Source organism: Caretta caretta, chromosome 4, assembly GCF_965140235.1.
Source record: "Caretta caretta isolate rCarCar2 chromosome 4, rCarCar1.hap1, whole genome shotgun sequence".
In the NCBI taxonomy this organism is placed as follows: domain Eukaryota; kingdom Metazoa; phylum Chordata; order Testudines; family Cheloniidae; genus Caretta; species Caretta caretta.
This window is the reverse complement of record NC_134209.1, coordinates 34,440,610-34,461,352: the sequence shown is the minus strand read 5'-3', so window position 1 is coordinate 34,461,352 and position 20,743 is coordinate 34,440,610. Positions and strand designations below refer to the sequence as shown.

Below are 20,743 nucleotides of genomic sequence, written 5' to 3'. Positions count from 1 at the left end.
CTGCATCCTGCTTCCTCAGGCTAGCTATCCATACACATATCCAGGAGGTCAGATGGGATTGTACTTGGGTGGCTAGCCCAAGCCACTGTTGATGCAGCTGCAGCTAAATGGCTGTTTTTAGCATTCTACCTTGAGCAGAGGTTATCATGTGTATGTCTCACCTGAGCTAGAAATCACACCTCCCAGCTGTTGTGTAGACATAGAATCATAGAATATCAGGGTTGGAAGGGACCCCAGAAGGTCATCTAGTCCAACCCCCTGCTCGAAGCAGGACCAATTCCCAGTTAAATCATCCCAGCCAGGGCTTTCTCAAGCCTGACCTTAAAAACCTCTAAGGAAGGAGATTCTACCACCTCCCTAGGTAACGCATTCCAGTGTTTCACCACCCTCTTAGTGAAAAAGTTTTTCCTAATATCCAACCTAAACCTCCCCCACTGCAACTTGAGACCATTACTCCTCGTTCTGTCATCTGCTACCATTGAGAACAGTCTAGAGCCATCCTCTTTGGAACCCCCTTTCAGGTAGTTGAAAGCAGCTATCAAATCCCCCCTCATTCTTCTCTTCTGCAGACTAAACAATCCCAGTTCCCTCAGCCTCTCCTCATAACTCATGTGTTCCAGTCCCCTAATCATTTTTGTTGCCCTTCGCTGGACTCTCTCCAATTTATCCACATCCTTCTTGTAGTGTGGGGCCCAAAACTGGACACAGTACTCCAGATGAGGCCTCACCAATGTCGAATAGAGGGGAACGATCACATCCCTCGATCTGCTCGCTATGCCCCTACTTATACATCCCAAAATGCCATTGGCCTTCTTGGCAACAAGGGCACACTGCTGACTCATATCCAGCTTCTTGTCCACTGTCACCCCTAGGTCCTTTTCCGCAGAACTGCTGCCTAGCCATTCAGTCCCTAGTCTGTAGCGGTGCATTGGATTCTTCCATCCTAAGTGCAGGACCCTGCACTTATCCTTATTGAACCTCATCAGATTTCTTTTGGCCCAATCCTCCAATTTGTCTAGGTCCTTCTGTATCCTATCCCTCCCCTCCAGCGTATCTACCACTCCTCCCAGTTTAGTATCATCCGCAAATTTGCTGAGAGTGCAATCCACACCATCCTCCAGATCATTTATGAAGATATTGAACAAAACCGGCCCCAGGACCGACCCTTGGGGCACTCCACTTGATACCGGCTGCCAACTAGACATGGAGCCATTGATCACTACCCGTTGAGCTTCGCGAACCAGCTGAGCGGCGGCGAACCAGCTGAGCAGCGGGGGACAGCAGAGCAGCTCACAGCAGGAGTTTGCCTGGGACTGGTAAGTATCCGAGTGTGTGTTCGTTTGCTTGCTGAGGAAGCATCCGAGCGTGTGTTTGCTGGGAGGGCAGTGTGAGAGCCTGAGTGAGTGTCTGATTGGCTGCTAGCCTGCAGGGGGCGGGCATTAGGGTGTCTGTTTGTTTGCATCAGGGAAGCCTGGCTGTTTAAAAATAGCCAGAGCTTCGCGAACCAGCTGAGCAGCTCACAGCAGGAGTTTGCCTGGAGTGAGCCCAGTGAGGCTTACGTCTTGCAAACTGCTCTGAGGAAGCTCATAGTAGGAAGGTGATATGGAAGGGGGGGGTTCAGCTGTTGTGACCTGCACTGGATGTACCTTTATAGACTAGTTAATGAACCAGAGTAATTATAAGGCAGGACTAAAAATTAAGAGAGTTTGGATCAAAATGCTAGAAGTTTCCCGAGACATGGAGAGGTCAATGGAGGCAAAGTCCAGCCCCAACTGCAGCAAGGAAGCAAGTGAGGTGGTTGGGGCTGCATAACATTTGTATAGCCTTCTCCAAAGAGCACTGTTTTCCAGAAGGTTCCCAAAGTTTAGAGTCATCTTAGATGCCACTTCAAAGAAAGAAATTTATGCTTGTAATCCTGTTAGGATTCCTCTCTTCTCCTTACCTTGGTTTTTGATTTCTCTTGTGCCCTGTCCCTAATTAAATCTTTGCCTTACATGCTTCTTTTTACACACAGAGTTGTCCCACTGAAATGAACAGAACTACCCAGTACTCTCAGTGCATAAAGTCTTTACAGGATCAGGGCCTTAGGCTGAAAGCTCTATAGGGCAGGAACCCAATATTTACATCCATATTTCTCAGCACAGTTCTGAGTGCAGTACAAATGAAATACTACCAATATTTGATTAAGCAAAGAGTAGTTAAAGTAGAATATCTGAAATAGTTTGAAAGCTGCTTCTTTTTATTTTATTCCTACCGATTAAGTGGAACATTGTTTCAAATAAAAGACGACCCTGGTCATCTAGACAATTTTATTTGAACAAGTCGATACAAAAACAGTACGGTACTTCAAATGAACAAAAACAAGCATAAACAGACATGAGCATTGTCAAATAAGGCACATGTAAAAAAAATCTACACACATTATCCAGTGAAACAGACAGTTCTTATATATATTTGGGAGGTAGAAATAATTACAAAAATACTGACAAATCTTAAGCATTAGCAGATCTGGTAAAGTGATCACTAACTAGGTCCCCATTTTTAAAACTGCTTTGTAAAATACGGATTATTCAACATTTTATGCACTACGTATGTGTGTGGCATTTACACATTTTGTTTTCAAGCATCTGGAGAATTCTATCAGTGTTAAAAATCTTCAATACCATGAGAAATACAGTAAAGGAATTACAAAAAGTTATAAATGTTCATAAAACTTATGGTCACCAGTAACGTCAAAGTCCATGGGTGTACCACATTGCCTTTTTCTCGCCAGTGAAATCCACAGCTATGTTATTTACATTTTACAGACCTAATGAAGCTTTTAATAATGTGGCTATATCTGCTGGAATGGTCCCTTCTTCTCCTGCAGAATAAAAGCAAAGCATTAGTGCTGCATTAATGAAAACATTTCACACGAATAAATCCTGTTCATCCAAGCAGTAAGGCTCTGTCTAGTTTTACACTTCAACAAGAAGTCCCTCCCCCTTGACTTGACTGTAGCTCTTTCAATGTGTACAACACCATTGGGTTTTCACTACTAAGATTAATCAACTGTAATCATCCATCATGCCCAGAGTATTCAGAGGCAAGCTGGACTTACATTCCACAGCACAGCCCCTGCATTTGTGTTATTCCAGTAGTGAGTTCTGGGGCAGCTTCAAGTGATATAAAAATTAAGGTTTTTATTGAATTAACTAGGAAAGCGAATATAATCAGTACAGTACATCTGGTGGCATTTTTAATATTAATTTCTATTTTACATAAGTGCATTGCAGAAGTTAAGAGAAAGCTAGGTGACAATGCAACAGGGGACACGGGAAGCAGTTTGGATTTTCAACACCAAGGACTCAGTTTTCAGAGTAAAATTGCACTTTAAGGAGAAGTAGCAAATTTATTTAGTTCTATATAGAGCAGGGGTTCTCAAACTGGGGGTCAGGACCCCTCAGGGGGTCGAGAGCTTAGTACATAGGGGGTCGCAAGCTGTCAGCGTCTACCCCAAACCCCACTTTGCCTCCAGCATTTATAATGGTGCTAAATATATAAAAAAGTGTTTTTAATTCATAAGGGGGGGTCGCATTCCAAGGCTTGCTGTGTGAAAGGGGTCACCAGTACAAAAGTTTGAGATATCTTTTATCTCTGATATCGAGAACAGCTATGAAGCATGACATCAACTAATATGAGTAATAAAGACTTACCTAAATCTACTGCAGTCATATCTTGCTCTAGCTTCAACTTCTGCTGACTGATTTTGAGCATAGATTCCTCAATAGTCCCTTTGCTGATTAGCTTTATGACTTGTACTTCTCTGAAACACAAAAAAGAGGATTAAGTCCTTTATATCATTACTTTGAATTCAGAATTACTTGCTCCTTTCCACAATTTGGAGCTATTTAGCCTGATACTTCCCAGAAAGTTGTCATGCCTACCCAAGGCCTGCCAAAATCGAACTCTCTCAAATGAGTGCAATCACTTCCTCACTTCACTTCTTTTCCCACTTACAAGGGACAGGAGGTGCCCAAGGGGGTGGTTTGCAAATGAGTACAAAACAAATCTGGTCTATTTCTTGTTTTGATCCACTCCATCTATCTTTTACATCTTTGGCTGGCAGCAGACGGTGCAGAAGGACTGCATGCCATCCACATCTCACGGCTGCTCGGCAGAAGATGATGCAATAGGACTGCTAGCCATCCTCATCTCTTGCCTGCCCGGTAGAAGATGATGCAATAGGACTGCTAGCAATCCGTATCACCTGCCTGCTCACCATAAGATGGTTCAATAGGACTGACTGCAGGACTAAAGAGAATGACCTGATCAAGTCACTCCAAATTTAGTCCCTGCGCCCGTGTCTGCCCAGGCGCTCCTGATCGACCTCACAGAGGTGATCAGGAGCACTTCGGACATGATGATGACGGCTACCAATCCTACTGTACTGTTTGCTGCCACAAGGCAACGGGTTGCTGCTACTGTGTAGCAATGCAGTACCACGTCTGCCAGCACCCAGGAGACATACGGTGACTGTTACCTGAGTGGGCTCCATGCTTGCCGTGGTATGGCGTCTGCACAGGTAACTCAAGAAAAAAGGCACGAAACGACTGTTTGCTGCTGCTTTCACGGAGGGAGGGAGGGAACGGGGGCCTGACGATATGTACCCAGAATCACCTGTGACAATGTTTTAGCCCCATCAGGCATTGGGATCTCAACCCAGAATTCCAATGGGCAGGGGAGACTGCGGGAACTGTGGGATAGCTACCCACAGTGCAACACTCCGGAAGTCGACGCTTGCCTCGGTACTGTGGAAGCGCTCCGCCGAGTTAATGCACTTAGAGCATTTTCTGTGCGGGGACACACACTCGAATATATAAAACCGATTTCTAAAAAAACGACTTCTATAAATTCGACCTAATTTCGTAGTGTAGACATACCCTGACAGTCCTTCCACCATATCCTCAGTCTTTCATGGCCTTTCTTGCTGCCATCTTTCTCCCATACTTTCTTTGCTGATTGCTCTTCTCCCATTCTTATCACACATACAACCCACCTCAAACATGCATTCTCCGCTTATCCAAGTCCCAGTTCATCTTCCCTCTAATTTCTTCCATGTGCACTCGGTCTACCCTCCGCTTGCCTGCCACTCTCCTCAGCACGTTATTTTCTAATACGCCGGATACTCGCTAGAATGCGGGATTTGGGATCCATGCACGGTACCGCGTTAACTGTGTTATAGCGCGGACCGCGTTAAAATGACTTCCAATTAAAGTAATTAAATTTGGGATTCACGGCTGCGACCTCGTCATATGCAATTTAGCACTGTGTAGACGCGTGTTCTAGTGAGAGTCTGGTGTACCTTTATTCTCTTTTCTTCCATCTCCCTAATATCCACCATCTCCAAACTATAGAGCAGGCAGAGACAAACACATGCCGCATACAAATCTTCCTTCAGTTTGCTTGTGTAATATTAATTAATTAAAAACTTACCTGGTCTGACCTACTCTATGGCATCGATCTTCTGCTTGCTTGTCATTGTAAGGGTTGCAGTCAATGTCATGAAGAATGACAATATTGGCTGAAGTCAAATTTATTCCTAGGCCACCAGCTTTGGTCGAAAGCAGGAATACAAAAATACCCATGTCTGTATTGAATTCATCTATCAGATGTATCCTACAAAATTAAAGCATACACAAATCATGCCTTGTGAAAAACAATTTCGTTAATTACAATAGCTGTTTTCCAGACAGAGTAATGGAGGATGGGGGGGAGAAATCAACATGTAAGCAAAGCAGTTAGGATGGAGAGAGATATCTTTTCAGTTCCACGTTTTTAATATAAATACACCCCGCCCCAGCCAATTTACACGTGAAAATACATTACTCCCAAGACCCTCACATCCTAATCACTATCAGATGGCTAAAGAGGGTCTTAAGGAGGAGAAAATTGAGTGAAGAGAGGTTAGTGGCCTTCCAAACCAGCTCAGAAGGGCACTCTACAAATAGGAGGTGACAGAAGAAAAAGTAGAGAAGATTGTGGAAGAAGCCAAGGAGGGCATTGACTGGCATCCGTGGGAGAGTGGAGAGGACGATGCTTAAAGAAACAAAGGGAAGATACGAAAGAGGAGAATATCAGGGGACCAGCCGGTGAAGACAAGAAACTCAAATTTGGTTTAGTGGAGAAAGGAGAGCCAAGTGGAGGGACAGGGAGGTCTACACTCAAAAGTTAAGTCAATCCAGCTATGTCACTCAGGGGTGTGAAAAATCAACATCCCTGAGCAACCTCGTTAAACAAACCCCCCCATGTAGATAGTGCTAGGCTGACGGAACAACTTTTCCGTCAATCTAGCTACCACCTCTTAAGGAGAAGGTAGATTAACTACATGATGGGAGAACCCCTCCCATTGCTGTAGTGAGTATCTACACTTGAAATTCTCAACTTTGTGGGAAAAACAATGGCACATCTGCATTAACTTACTCCCTCCTCATGCAAAGAAAGTTTCACTTACCTTTCAGAAATCTGTGTCTTCCCATCCAGCCTAATATATCGGTGCTGTTGCTGTTTTAGGAGAACTTCTAAAATGTCCAGCATCATAGTAAACTGGCTAAACAATACAACTCTATCACCCTGGGGAAGGAGGAAAAGAAGTCAGATAGGGAAGACATTAATTACATAAATGTTTTATTAGAAACTCACTTATTTGCACTTTACACTTGGGCCTAAATTTTCCAACTTCGATGCCTAGATCAGCCACCAAAATCCATATTTAGGCACTTTTATTTAAGTGGTCTACTTTCAATCAGAGGTGGGGTGTTCAGCATCCCAGAATAACAATTCACTTTTATTTAGGTGCCAAAACAGATTTAGATTACTAACTTTAGGCATCCAAATTTGAACATTTACGTAATTTGGGCACTAGCAGTTAAATACAGTAAAATCTCTTATTGATGCAACTGCAAACACTCAAAACCCCCCACAAGTAATACTTTTACTAAAATAGATTTATTTTTCAATGGTTTTCCTTGCAACAGGCAAGAGACTTAGCCTTGCTGGTCATTACTGTCTGAGGCACCTGTACAAATGCCTAAAGTAATGAACATCATAATCTTGTCTTTGTAATCCATCATCATCTTCACCCCCTCCTTCCTAACTCTGCTTGAGCCAACATGCTAAAAACAGCCGAGTGACCACAATGGCAGAGGTGGCGGCTTGAGCTAGCCGCCCGAGTACAATGCCACCCAACAACCTGTGTACATACTTGGGCAGGTAGTCCAACCTGTCACTCGTGCCACCATGGCCACGCTGCTATATTTAGTGTGTTAGCTCGAGTGGAGCTAGCACAAGTATGTCTACCCATACTAGGAATTACACCACCCAGTTGCTGTGGAGACATACCTTCAGAGACTATGGTAGTGTCCCAGGACGAATATTCTAGTTATTGGAGACAACAGGGAAAAACATTTAGTTTTCCCTAAACTTTAAATATTATTTTTGCACAGTTTTACACACACTAGAATATCAAATCCCATTTATTAGTACAAAAGGTAAAAAACAGCTTTTTCAGAAAAGCAATAGGATTCATTACTGTTAGCACTGAACACTGAGCAACCCTAAACACACTTGTTTGAACACTTTTGCAGGACTGCCATTTCCACTATCAAATCAACTGCATGTGAGACACGGAACAGCACTACAGTTCTATCAAATAGGTGCCACAAAGTCATAAGATATCCTGTAATATTCTATAGAAAAATCCAGTTAGCATGTAAAAGCTGCTTGTTAATAGGGATTCAGTAAATCAGTGGTAAACAAAGTTGTGAACAGCAGAAGACATTTAATCTAGAATATTCTTTTAGTACAAACCTTGTCTTTAAGGTCAGAGAGGATGCGCTCTAGTGTTCTAAATTTTCCGGAATCCAAAATGGTATCCATCTCTAACTTAAAGTCACTGACACTAGCATACTGTTTACAAAGCAAATGCAGCTCAAAATCTGTCATCACAGACATATCTTCGAAGATGAGGTCAGGATTGGCATCACAATGCGTGGGTTCCTAAAAGTAAAAAAGGTAACAAAGTGAATATAATGCATTCCACTGTAGGCATATTTATACTTCCCTTAAGAGCCAGTAAGACTACGCAACTACAGTTGCATCCAATATTTTTGCAGAGAACAAAAGCACCAGAAACTAGGCCTGTGCGCACACACTAATTTGGGTCATAGGGGTCTAATGCAAAATTAACTCTGCAAGTTCTGTTTATGGGAGAGGGTGGAGGATTGATGTCTGTCATCTGGGGTAAGATTCTACAGAAACTTGAATTATGAAGAACTACTGGGGAGACTTTTTACTTCACTAGCCACCAACCACACACCCTCAAACCTTTTATCCCTATGTCAGATCTTTTCCCTTAAGAAATACTCCTTCTTGGGGAGTCCAATCCCTGGATGAGTGGTAGAAAACATGGGAAGCCCTGCCCAGGTTGTAGTGCGGGTAGAGGGATGTCATGCCTCGGCACGAAGAGGAAAGGAAAAGAGCCATAGCTAAAAAATGGGAAGGGGAGACTGGGGGGTGGTGGAGAAGAGACAAACTACATCACCACCCATCTGGAGTCCCCCCCCATTAGGCTCCAGGTGCAGCGGACACGTGCACATTAAAAACTGGTTACATTTATACTTTTATTCAGGAGCCTATTATATTTTCAGATGGGTTCTTAACTTTTTTGTTTTAGAAAGAGATCTAATCCAAAACACAGTGTGAGTTAATCAAAGCCAAATTAGGAAAAGGACAGTTCATATACATATGCTTTCCCCACTTCGGTTCTCCACAGCCCGCATTTGGTGACCTTCAGGAAATGCTGGCAGACCCAACTGTTCTCCCAAGCTTTTCATGTATGAAGGAGAAGGGTCAATTTAGAAAATGAGGTGGCTGACGAAAAGTGGTCTAATGTGGGGCCAGAAATGTCTTCTCCTAAGCAAGTCTTCTTAGAGCTGATCTGGAAGTTTATTTTCAAATTTTAAAATGCCTGCAGTGCAATCTGGGCATTGGATAGATGCAACTGGAAAAAATCTAATGAAATCAAGTTTCACAAATATGTACTTCTAATCAAGCGATTGGCACCCAAACATCTTCATTCGAGAAGTTACAGTACGTTTGTGAATCCTATGAGCTTACCTTGAGCATAAGCGTTGACATCATCTTCAGTTTGTCCGCTGTGTAATACTGGCGGTGTAAGAGAGGATGATTTGCCATTTTTCTAAGCTGCATCATGACATTGCCCATTTCTGAGTTTTTCTCTATGGCCAAAAAAAATATTGCAATCATTTCCACACATTTGATTTAATGAAATAAAAAAATTAAACATTTAATCTATGCAACTATGACTTGAGGTTTCTAAAATCTAATATGTTTATTTTTAATAAGCATTTGATGTTTCCACAAATCAAAAATTAGTACAATTTAAGAGACAGTTTGGGAAAAACAACCAGACCCTCACATACCCTGGCTGTCAAAAGATTTCTTTAGTTTGTTGAAGAGATCATAGTACAGCTGTTCCTGTTTCTCTGACATATCACACAACTCAATAAGATCTTTTTTTGGGGGTAGTTGTTTAAGGACCTGATGAGACAAGATAAACATTTCAAGTGAATAACCATTACTATGAATGGTTTGAAATTGTGCATTGCCCACAAGGTGAACCGCAACAATGTGTATTTAAGAGCAACTCTTTAGGGGCCTGATCCCAGACCATTAAAAATCATTCAGTCTTTTCACTGACCAAAGTGGACTTCGGATAGACTGCAAAGTTAAAGAACTATTTTTAAAAATATTTGGAAAGTATTTTCCTACTTATCAGACAAATCTCTGCTTAGGGTTCCTTGATTAACTAAAACAACAAGGAGTCTGGTGGAACCTTAAAGACTAACAGATTTATTTGGGCATAAGCTCTCATGGGTAAAACACCACTTCCTCAGATGCATGGAGTGAAAATTACAGATGCAAACATTATATAATGACACATGAAGGGATGGGAGTTACCTCACAAGTGGAGAACCAGTGCTGACAGGGCCCGTTCGATCAAGCTGGATATAGTCCACTCCCAGTAACAGATGAGGTGGTGTCAATTCCAGGAGAGGCAAAGCTGCTTTTGTAATGAGCCAGCCACTCCCAGTCCCTATTCAAGCCCAAATTAATGGTGTTAAATTTGCAAATGAATTTTAGTTCTGCTGTTTCTCTTTGAAGTCTGTTTTTGAAGTGTTTTTGTTCAAGTACAGCTACTTTCAAATCTGTTACAGAATGTCCAGGAAGATTCAAGTGTTCTCCTACTGGCTTTTGTATGTTACCATTCCTGATGTCCATTTATTCTTTTACATAGGGACTGTCCGGTTTGGCCAACGTATATGGCAGAGGGGCACTGCTGGCACATGATGGCCTCTATAACATTAGTAGATGCACAGGTGAATGAGCCTCTGATGATGTGGTTGGGTCCTCTGATGGTGTCACTAGAAGTTTTTAAGGTGCCACCAGACTCCTTGTTGTTTTTGTGGACACAGACTAACATGGCTACCCCCTGATAATTGATTAACTATTAACAGATGACACTAAGCAGTGAAGGGAGCACATTAACAAACAGGGAAAGAAGAAACCTCAGCAAGGTAAGTTGCAGTGGGGGAGGTTTAGGTTGGATATTAGGAAAAACTTTTTCACTAGGAGGGTGGTGAAACACTGGAACGTGTTATCTAGGGAGGTGGTAGAATCTCCTTCCTTAGAAGTTTTTAAGGTCAGGCTTGACAAAGCCCTGGCTGGGATGATTTAATTGGGGATTGGTCCTGCTTTGAGCAGGGGATTGGACTAGATGACCTCCTGAGGTCCCTTCCAACCCTGATATTCTATGATTCTATAAGGATTAAATTTCTACCCTTCAGAATGCTAATGCTGTTAAAATTTGTTCAATTCTTACATGCAGGCAATTCTAGATGGAAGGGGCTACTTCTATCAGGGACAGAACCAAGCACTCTAATAGTCTTTGGGTTCTTAAACAGAACAAAAAAGGCCTTGAGGACCCCAAGATACTTTAAATCCACAGTTGCAGCTATACCGTATACATGCAGTTAATCTTTTGATTAAAACGATGTTACTGTGAAGCAAAATAGGACTTTGTGATAAGTGAGGCCACTCATTTGGTGGCTACAGCTTAACAGTACAGCAAATCTCAGAGATGCCATCAGGACAATCACTTACAATGCTGTAAACAGAAAGAGGCAGGAAACAATAAGCACCAGAAGCAGTATGGGCAAAAAGTAAAGTTCTAACAGGAATAGAAGAGTAACTCATGGAAGAAGAAAAGTAGCTCAAGCCTCATTTTTTGGGGGAGGGGTGACGGGGAAGGAGTTGTAGATTTCTGGTGATGAAGAAAAGTGGACTGATTGGGTCTAAGGTATGGGACAGAGGCTCAAGAAAATCGCACCCAACCCTTACAGGTTCTTGCATATACTATAAGAATTTTCAATGCCTTCACTGCTATTACGTTTCCTAAAATTGAGTTCTCAATGTTTTACATAACAAAAATAAAAATGTTTCATATCCATTGAGGGAGATGAGTTGGGTGAGGTAATATTTTTTATTGGACCACCTTCTGTTCATGGAGTGGGGACAAGCTTTCAAGCTTCACAGAGTGACCTGACGAAAAGCTCTCTGAAGCTCGAAAGCTTGTCCTCTCCACCAACAGAAGCTGGTCCAACAAAGATATACCTCACCCACCTGTCTTCCATATCCTGGGACCAATACGGCTACAACATCACTTCATATTCATTAGCATAGCTGCAAGTAAACAGATTTACCTCATCCTTTACTCTTCTCAAGATAAATGGCTTTATGATCTGCTTCGCATGAGCGATCCTCTCCTTTTCATATATACTGTGTTCTTCAGCAGCTTTCTAAGAAAAATATGAGAAAAAATGTAAAGTTGTATAACGTGAAAACTCTCAACTCTATTAATACCATTATTATTACTTAGTTTGTCTCTCAGGTTGGAGCATGCAATCACTCAGGAGCCAGAGAGGGGAAAAAGTGCCCTCCTTTGGTCTCATGTAACCAAAATTTACAAGAGTTTTGGGACACCGAGATACAATACAATCTCACCCATTTGGTTTAGTATGTTTGGATGTGATGTTTTCAAGGGTGTACCAAGGTCCCGTAACAGGTTAATAACTAAACCAAACCTTATAAAAAAGGAGTATTACAGCAATGAAAGTATGCTTTTGAAATAAGTATTTTTACTGCTTACTGTTTTTGAAGAGAACATCCTCCGGATTTCACTGGTGCTACCACTGAACATGTGTGGCATGACAAAATTCAACAGAGACATTAATTCCAACAGGTTATTTTGAACTGGAGTTCCTGTTAGCAGCAGACGATTCTTTGCCTATTTGACCAACATGAAAAAAGTCACAAAAACAACACAACATGACTACCAGAGCAATCATCATTTCCCTTCTAAAGAATAGCTTAGGCAACTTTTTGTGCTGAAAAAGTCACAGAAGACAGGAATTTAGCATTCAGTTCTATCCCTTTTTCCAACCATATATTTCATGTCCACAATATGCATCAAATAGACTAGTTTCCAGTGACGTTAGCTTCTTAACAAAATAAGCAGAGCATGCCACGTGGAAATTTTCACCATGGCCCAACCTAGTAACATGCCTCAAGTTTTCTGAATGGATGATCTGTCTTACAGCCACATTTTGCTTCTTCTACAAGAAATGCTGGGTAGACTGGAACTTTTTGAAAGGGTTAAGTTGGAAATTTACCTCATGAGATTTGCTGTATACCTTTCTTCTGTTCAAGTCAATTGTAGTTGAAAAGTGACACCTGAAATCCTCATGTTTCTTCCTCCCCCAACTTTAAACCATGGCATGTTTTCCAAGAGTTTAACAAACAGCTCATCAGCAGAACTATTGTCTCTTTTCAGAATTGCACATACATACCTCTTACAAAGTCGTAATTTGTATGATTTATATTAACCAGAGTAGTAAACCCTTCATACACACCCAACTACCCTATCACTTTGGCACAATCTCTTTTCTATAGCTTGAGAACCACTTACAGGTGGTCATTGCATCTTAGACAATTTATATTTCAGTAATACTTTGAAATCAAGCAAAATCTAAAATTTAACTACTACCTTAGAAAGATCCTGTAAGAATAAGATGCTTTATATTTAGTTGGGAAATATATCTCCATTTACAGTTACCAAAGTAGGAACCAGTTCTTTATCCAGACTGGCATTTAGTTGCATGCAATCGTGTTCCTAAATTTGAAACATACAACGCCTTATATTAAAAATTTTATTTCTTGTTTCAGCCCAAAATTTCATCACGCCCCCACGAGTAAATGGAGGGTAGGACTACTTGAAAAAAAATCTCTTACGTTAATTGTCATTAGGTGCTGGTAGCGTACAGAACCCATGTTCTTCAACATGTGACCCTCATCAAAGATTGCATAATTAAGCTTCAGCCGGCGAAACAGACTACGGTCATCTGCACTGCTAATTGCGGAGTTATACCTATCAGAGGAATATATAATAAGTGACTGTTTAATACCTCCATTAACATAGGGTATACTGCAATTTAAACTCAGTTAAATTATAAGCCCTAAAAGTATGACATAACAGACATTTAAACAAAATGATAATGTCCCAATAAGCAGTATCTTTGAAAGAGACCAACCACAACAGTTTGGAGTTGACAATTACAGAATACCAAAAAAGAAGCTGATATTCTCCATAATCAATTCTCAATATAGAACTTCAATATCTACTACGGGGTGGGCAAACTACCGCCCGCTGCTGCTGCTGCCTCCGGTAAGTGCCGCCTGAAGCCTGCACCCCTGAGTCCCCCTCCCCACACCTCCACCCCCTGCCCCAGCCTTAGCCCTGATGGCCATCCTGCCCTCTGAACGCCTTCGTCCCAACCCCCAATTTGTGAGCATTCATGGCCTGCCATACAATTTCTATATCCAGATGTGGCCCTCAGGTCAAAAAGTTTGCCCACCCCCGGTCTACTACATTCTGAGCAAAATCCTTACGGCCAACAGATTTCTTGACTCAAAAAATTCACGTTACTTTGTTAAATGTTTTCTCTCATTTTTAAAAACAGGACTATTACATTTCTGAGGTTTTAAACTCAGTCTTCACTGAGAATGTTTCAAGGCGTAAAAAGTTGTTTGAGAGAACCAAGTTATGCATATTTACAAATTACTGAGTATGTGCAGAGGTTTAAGTTTTAAACATGCACTTAAAGAGGTGCAGTGTGCCTGTGAACTTAGGCACAGATTCTAGGAGTTAAACTAATTCCAAACAGGTTGAATGACTCCTTCCCATCTCCAACAGCACAAGGGACAACTGGTCCTGCATTTGCACATTTCTCCATCTAGTTAGGGGATGGTCCCATGGTCCTGTCCGACACCAAAACCTCTGTCCTGCTTCAATCAACCAGCTCCAATTTAGATCTGGTGAGCAGGCCTCACCTTTAACTCTTCGTTCCTAAGGTGAGTGACTGATAGGTGTCTTTCTGAGGAAGAGGAAGTGGGAGCAGAAAGAAGTAATCCGGAAAGCAGTCACAAAGGAAGAAGGGAGAATGAAGGATAATGGGAGTGAAAGGCGCTTTAGTTTAAGGAAAGGAAAACCTAACCAGCTAAAAATCTGAAAGTATAAAGTCAAGTCAATGGCAGAATCAAACAAAAAATAGAAAAAAAAAAAAAAAGAAAAGGAGTACTTGTGGCACCTCAGAGACTAACCAATTTAAGTACTCCTTTTCTTTTTGCGAATACAGACTAACACGGCTGTTACTCTGAAACCTGTCCAAAAAAGAAAGAGAGAGAGAGAGAGAGAGAGAAAAGCAGAAAACCTATGAGATCAAAAAATATTTAATGGAAAATTTAGTGCAAAAATATTGAAGGCAAGGCACATTCTTGTTTGATTTTAACCATCTGGGGGCACATTTCTGCAGAATGAAGGAACTTGAGAACCACAAATGAGGACAGACACATAAGCCTCAATATTTTTTTTATAGAGATGGGATAAATGATGTAAAGACCAAAGCAAGTTATGTTTGCATTTTGCAAATTTTGAGTATCTGTCCCTGTGTATTTGCAAGGGGCACAGGAAGGACTTTGGGACACAATAATACTGGTGACTTTCGGGTACAGTTGCCTTTTTTCCATTTGTTACAGAACATAACTTGGTACTGGCAAATTACAGAGGAACGTGAGCTTCCTTCCCCCACAGCCCTCCATACAGTTTCGCACCCCGATGTGGCCCTCAGGCCAAAAAGTTTGGCCATCCCCGCTACATGATGTTGATATCCAGTATCACAATAGTCCAAGTTTGTGAGCTTCTTCCACCTATCTTGAGCTACCAGTGATGGTGGCATTCTTTGTGTAGCTCCTAGTGCTCTTGGTTGTATTCTAAATTCTTCCTTCTGTTTTGCCTGAAGGCAGAGAAAGCAGTAGAAGCTTCTACCAGTACCATGCTGTGGGTCAGAGTGGTTTTACATATCTACCACAAAAAAGATGTTAAGCTTTGACAATGGCCATCTGAACAGTAAGACTGAAAAAAATCAACTGACAGTACTTTCTGCTGACTCAAACTCCTTGTTTGAGAGCTGAAATATGAGTCTAGATTCAAGAAGTTGATGATGCTCAATACCACTAGAGGTCAGTAGAGCAACGTTTTTATTTCATTTACTGGTTTCTTTTAATTACAGTACTTACGTGGTCACAATCACATTGAAATTTACAACTTTATTATTAATGTCAATTCTGAGTTGCTTACGATCCTCTTGGGATCCTACAGGAAGAAAAAAATAGATACATTAGTACAATATTTTCTGTGCATTAACTATCTGTATTTAAACTATTAGCCTGAAAATTCTGCTCAATGTCTATTTCATGTTCTATTATGTGGCACAGGCAGCCTACCACATTATCAGCTTAGCCTTAAAACTAATGTTTTTGCTTCTGTATTTTCAAGACTAATAGATTTCTTACCATAATAAAAAAGGACATCAAGAGCAGGACACCACAGATTAACCTCTCTTATCCAGTTATCTGTAAAAGATTATTAGAAAGCAATATATGAATCTTATATAAACTAATACACTTCGCAACACATTTTAGCCTTCTTCAACACTAGACTAAAAATCAGTTAAAAATCAAATGAAATTATGCTGAAGCAAAAATGTGATATTGTTTTATGATTTCTGTGTTATAAAATCTTACAATGTTAAAAATGGCAGACAAAGATGCTAAATATTTCCCACGTTCACTGGAAGCTAATATATATAGGAGCTTGAGGATTAAGAAAAGATCAGGTTTTTTACAAAATTAAAAGAAACATCTTTAAAGAGGATTTTCATTATTCCTGTACAGCTCACTTTTTAGACATAAATTTACGAGGACTCTATTTTTTTCTGCTCATTAACATCGTGTTTGAGATAAAACAGTATTAGTTAAAACTCAACTTCCCGGGGCAGAATACTCAGACTCTGGGCTGAATGGACATTTATTTCTCTAAAAAATTTATTTCTAGAGACCTTTATTTACAAGAGCCTCATAACAAAACTTGATGCGGGAATTGGAAAAGGGATTGAAATTCTTTCACATCTACATTCAAGTCCAGGCAGATAATGATCAAAAGTTGTTGCCGACAGTCTTACCGAGTCAAACTGACATCGGTGGTTTTATGTGACACATGGGTTGGTCTCGATGGACAGATGCCCATATCATCACAACTGGCATCTCTGCAGAGAGGTCTAAGGACCGAATGGGGATGGACTACCCTCTGGCCTCCTAAAAGGGACCTTTGGGACAGGATGGAGGCATCTTGACAACACAGCTATAGATACCTTGCCCTTGCCCTCCCTATACTGTACCTGTTTTTTGGCTAAGGACTACAATCTCTAGAGCGATCAATTCGGCACCTTTCACAAGTCTTTAAAAATCACTTAAAAAAATCCAAGAAAGAAGATTTTTCACTGTACATCTTTCAGGTGTAAAGAAAAGATATCCTTTTAATTATTGGAATAAATGGACTTAACTGTAAAAATGCACATTTAAATGAAGTTATTTTAGACAAGCAAGAAGGTCTAAATTAAAATAGAGACAAGCTGGGTGAGGTAATATCTTTTACTGGCCAATTTCTGTTGGTGAAAAAAACAAGCTATTTAGCTGCACAATACCATAAATTAAAATAGGCACTTTAAAACCTGGAAGTTATAAACTATTCTATTTAAACATCAGCTAGGAAGTTATCCAATGATAAATCCTGCCTATGGGTCATCAAAGCAAACAAGCTGTTAAAAAATTCCACAAAATTGTTTTACAGTTAGGGAAATTTTATGTTCTTTAAAAAAAGGAGGAAAATCACGAGCAAGTTTAATAATCATGAAAAAGAAAGATTGATAGCTCTGCACAGAGCCAGTCATTTTTAGGGATCTAGAACACCTTTGCGAGGGATTCTGTGGTGCAAAAGGGGTCCGGTAATATTTTAAAAAAAAATGAAATCTACCCTTAAGTTAAGTGACCTTGGTAGAGAAATAAACCACCAATTACATCAGTCTTATTCTGTGTTAAGTGACCAGAATCTACCAAAGTTAGAGTAAAATTAACACACGAGCACTGCATTAAAATTGTAGCTGCATTTTGTAAAACATACATAATTTTCTTTTTTAATCATCACTTTTGTACCTACTTACAACCTGTAATTTCAATGCAAGTGTCTTAAAAAAAATTCAATATCAATATAGGCTATGGCTTCAACTCAGTTTAACAGCTTTAGTTTCAGCCACCGAGGGCATATCTCTACTGCAGTTAGACACCCACGGCAGGCCCACAGCAGCTGACTTGAGCTCGGGATGCGGGGCTGGTTTGCAGTGTAGGCATTCAGGCTTGGTCTGGAACCCGGACTCTAGGAGCCTGCGAGGTGGGAGGGTCCTAGAGCTTGGGCTGCCCGAGCTAGAAAGTCTGCACTGCAATTAAACATCCCTGCAGCTCAAGCCCAGCAAGCCTGACTCAGCTAGCATGAGCCAGCCATGGGTATCTAATTGCAGTGTAAATATACCCTTAGAAAACTCAACATTAGCATAAAGAAATTACATCACCAACTTTCCTCTCAAGTAAAAATGTATATATAAAAGGTGTGATCTTAAAACTTCCATCTGCATAATCTTTTTATTCGTGAATCAGGATGGTTTTATTTCATTACAAATACTTGCGAAATCCTTAACTTACCTAAAGTTGAAGCTGGCACAACAATCAAATGAGGACCTTTATCACCCTCTTGGTAGAGGTATGCCAGGAATGCAATAGCTTGTATCGTTTTTCCTAAACCCTAGGAAGAAACGTTAACAGTTTAAACTAAAATTAATATAGTCATTGTAAAAGTACGAATAGTTGGGACGAATGAGTTGATATTTCTCAAGTGTTTACACATAGTCAGTGGAAAGGTGTAACAAAAATAAAAAATATTAGTGTTTATCAGCTATATTTTAGACAATATACTTCCTTTGACTCACCTGAATATGAGAATAATCATCCTCAAATCATTTAATGACTCTCTTCCTCTTAACCCTCCCTCATTACAGATTAATCTGTCTTTTCATTTATTCTTATAATCCATTTGTAATGTTCTCATTTTAGTTTAAATTTTAATCTATTTCCCCTCTCCCCGCAACTTTTGACTGGTCTTCCCACAGCCTGTGGTATTGATGTGCAGACCATTATTTGAAATCCAGAGCATTCCTTTGAGGGCCCTTTATAAAAAGGGCCATCTTTGTAAAGTGTATTCCAGGTATTTACGACAAGAGAGTGAGAGAAACTAGGATTCTGAAGAGAAATTTAGTAGAAAGCTCTTTGCAATAGGAGTAGGCTTCAAGCAACTTTTACTGTACTGTCTTTTTGTGTTTTCTATTTAAAATACTGAATACTGATCTACCCCACACACAGGGTAGTAGTAGGATTAATGTCAAGTGTAGAGTGAAGTACTTGGAAATCAAGAAACATTATTCGAGTCCCAATTAAATATCCACACCAATAGCACCAATCATATCACTTGTAAATGTAACCGAGGGTCAGAATTACAAGTGACAGCCGCTTAAGAACCCAGAAATGCATAACCTTCTCTCACAAACCATTTCAAACCCAACCAGACACACAGGGAGAAGGGAATTCACAGCTGACAGCCAAACAGCCAAACACTGTGGGGGGAAAGGCAGGGGAAGGAGGGGAGGGTCTCTGCTATTCTACTTTTCTCACAATCTTCTAGCAGTTTTAGAAGTGGTGAAGAGAATTTGAAAAATTTTATGGGTTAAATTATGGGTTAAAATGGTGCTAGACACCTGAAATGTCTGATGTTACTGCAGTGAGAAACATCCACTTGTTCAAGCAAGCTTTTTGCTATGCAAGTGGCTTCCACTACCCAAAACCATCATCTGATCCCCAATTATCCAAGGCTATGAAATTCAAGCCCTTCTCTCTTAAAGGGATATTGCAATTTGAGTAACTCTGTGCAAAACAAAGGAACTTGTGGTTTCCAAATTAAAATTAATTTTACAATACAGTATGAATGAAATTCTCACAATCTCATTTCTACTTCTGACTTACAATAGATATTAATGGTATAGCCATCAGGATATTTAAAGACTTTTTATTGTGAGATTGTGAGTAATAGTTCACTAGTTACTGCTACAGTAACTCACAATTAATTTAAGAAAAGGAAAAAAATTCAAAGCAACAGTTTTAAAGTGATTTTCCACTGGTAAAGTTACTAATTTGTGGTTATGGAACACATCATTTAAGCATTTTATATGAACTATTTAGACAAAAGTAGGTCAGATGAGCAGTTTAAAATTTCCTAAATATTCAGTTTTCTACTTACCATTTCATCAGCTAAAATACCATTCAATCCATGTTTATGCAGTAGTGCTAGCCAGTTCAAACCTATCTTCTGATATGGCTTGAGCTCCATACTGAAAAAACAGAATAGTTTACAATTTTAGCTCCTTCTGATTGCTTCTATATGAAAGATCACCACAAAAGTAATAAATTTTTACAATGGTCATCCTAAAAGTTTATTGTAGAGTTTCCTACCATTTACTCCACCCAAGGCCCAGTTGGGAGCCAAGAACTCACTTTCAGGAGTCGTGAACGTCTCTCCCAGCTCATGATTACAAACAAAACAAATGTCACTTAGGTTTAAAAAACTGTTTTTAGTTGTTTGAATCCATTATACGTTTTAATAATTATTTAAAAATAATGAAACTACACTGTTATCCTTTAGCCATTTATATTTTGTCTTTTTTATCATTGATTGACATGCAATAATTACTTAAAGATATGGAAAAACCATTTTAGTTCTATTATAGAATGTGATGCAGCTGCAGCTATTGGTAAAGCAGAACAACTTATTAGCAGTCTCTCATACAGTGACCCTCTTTAGAAAGTTTATTTTAACAATTAACAACTGAACAGGAGATACAGAAGAAAAGTAGGGTATGCAGTCAAGAATGATCATCCATTTTTCAGCTTTGAACACACTGGGAAAGTGTTAGCTCAACTCTATTTTTATTTAAACACCAAAAACAAAACAAAATATCTATTTGTTCTTTTAATCAGAGGCGTAAACAGTATTCCTCAGTTATTACTATACACTACACAGGGAATTTTTGGTGACCACATAGTGTGCACAAGACCTTACGCTCAATTC

The 20,743-nt window shown here is 40.1% G+C and overlaps 1 protein-coding gene across 7 annotated transcripts in view; it reads right to left on the bottom strand.

Annotated features, from left to right (window-relative positions):
• Window positions 1-2,295: 2,295 nt before the first annotated feature.
• SMARCAD1 (SNF2 related chromatin remodeling ATPase with DExD box 1) overlaps window positions 2,296-20,743 on the bottom strand; it is a 77,627-nt gene continuing 59,179 nt past the window's right edge. For all 7 annotated transcript variants that reach the window (XM_048846821.2, XM_048846817.2, XM_048846820.2 and 4 more), the window contains 14 exons: window positions 19,916-20,006; window positions 18,271-18,370; window positions 16,030-16,089; window positions 15,754-15,829; window positions 13,411-13,546; window positions 12,269-12,406; window positions 11,823-11,918; window positions 9,483-9,600; window positions 9,157-9,278; window positions 7,849-8,037; window positions 6,494-6,612; window positions 5,476-5,658; window positions 3,696-3,805; window positions 2,296-2,863 (listed from right to left, as the gene is read on the bottom strand). In XM_048846821.2, coding sequence (XP_048702778.2) covers window positions 2,802-2,863; window positions 3,696-3,805; window positions 5,476-5,658; window positions 6,494-6,612; window positions 7,849-8,037; window positions 9,157-9,278; window positions 9,483-9,600; window positions 11,823-11,918; window positions 12,269-12,406; window positions 13,411-13,546; window positions 15,754-15,829; window positions 16,030-16,089; window positions 18,271-18,370; window positions 19,916-20,006 — 1,600 coding nt within the window. In that variant the 3' untranslated portion in view covers window positions 2,296-2,801. The remainder of the gene's footprint in view (window positions 2,864-3,695; window positions 3,806-5,475; window positions 5,659-6,493; window positions 6,613-7,848; window positions 8,038-9,156; window positions 9,279-9,482; window positions 9,601-11,822; window positions 11,919-12,268; window positions 12,407-13,410; window positions 13,547-15,753; window positions 15,830-16,029; window positions 16,090-18,270; window positions 18,371-19,915; window positions 20,007-20,743) is intronic.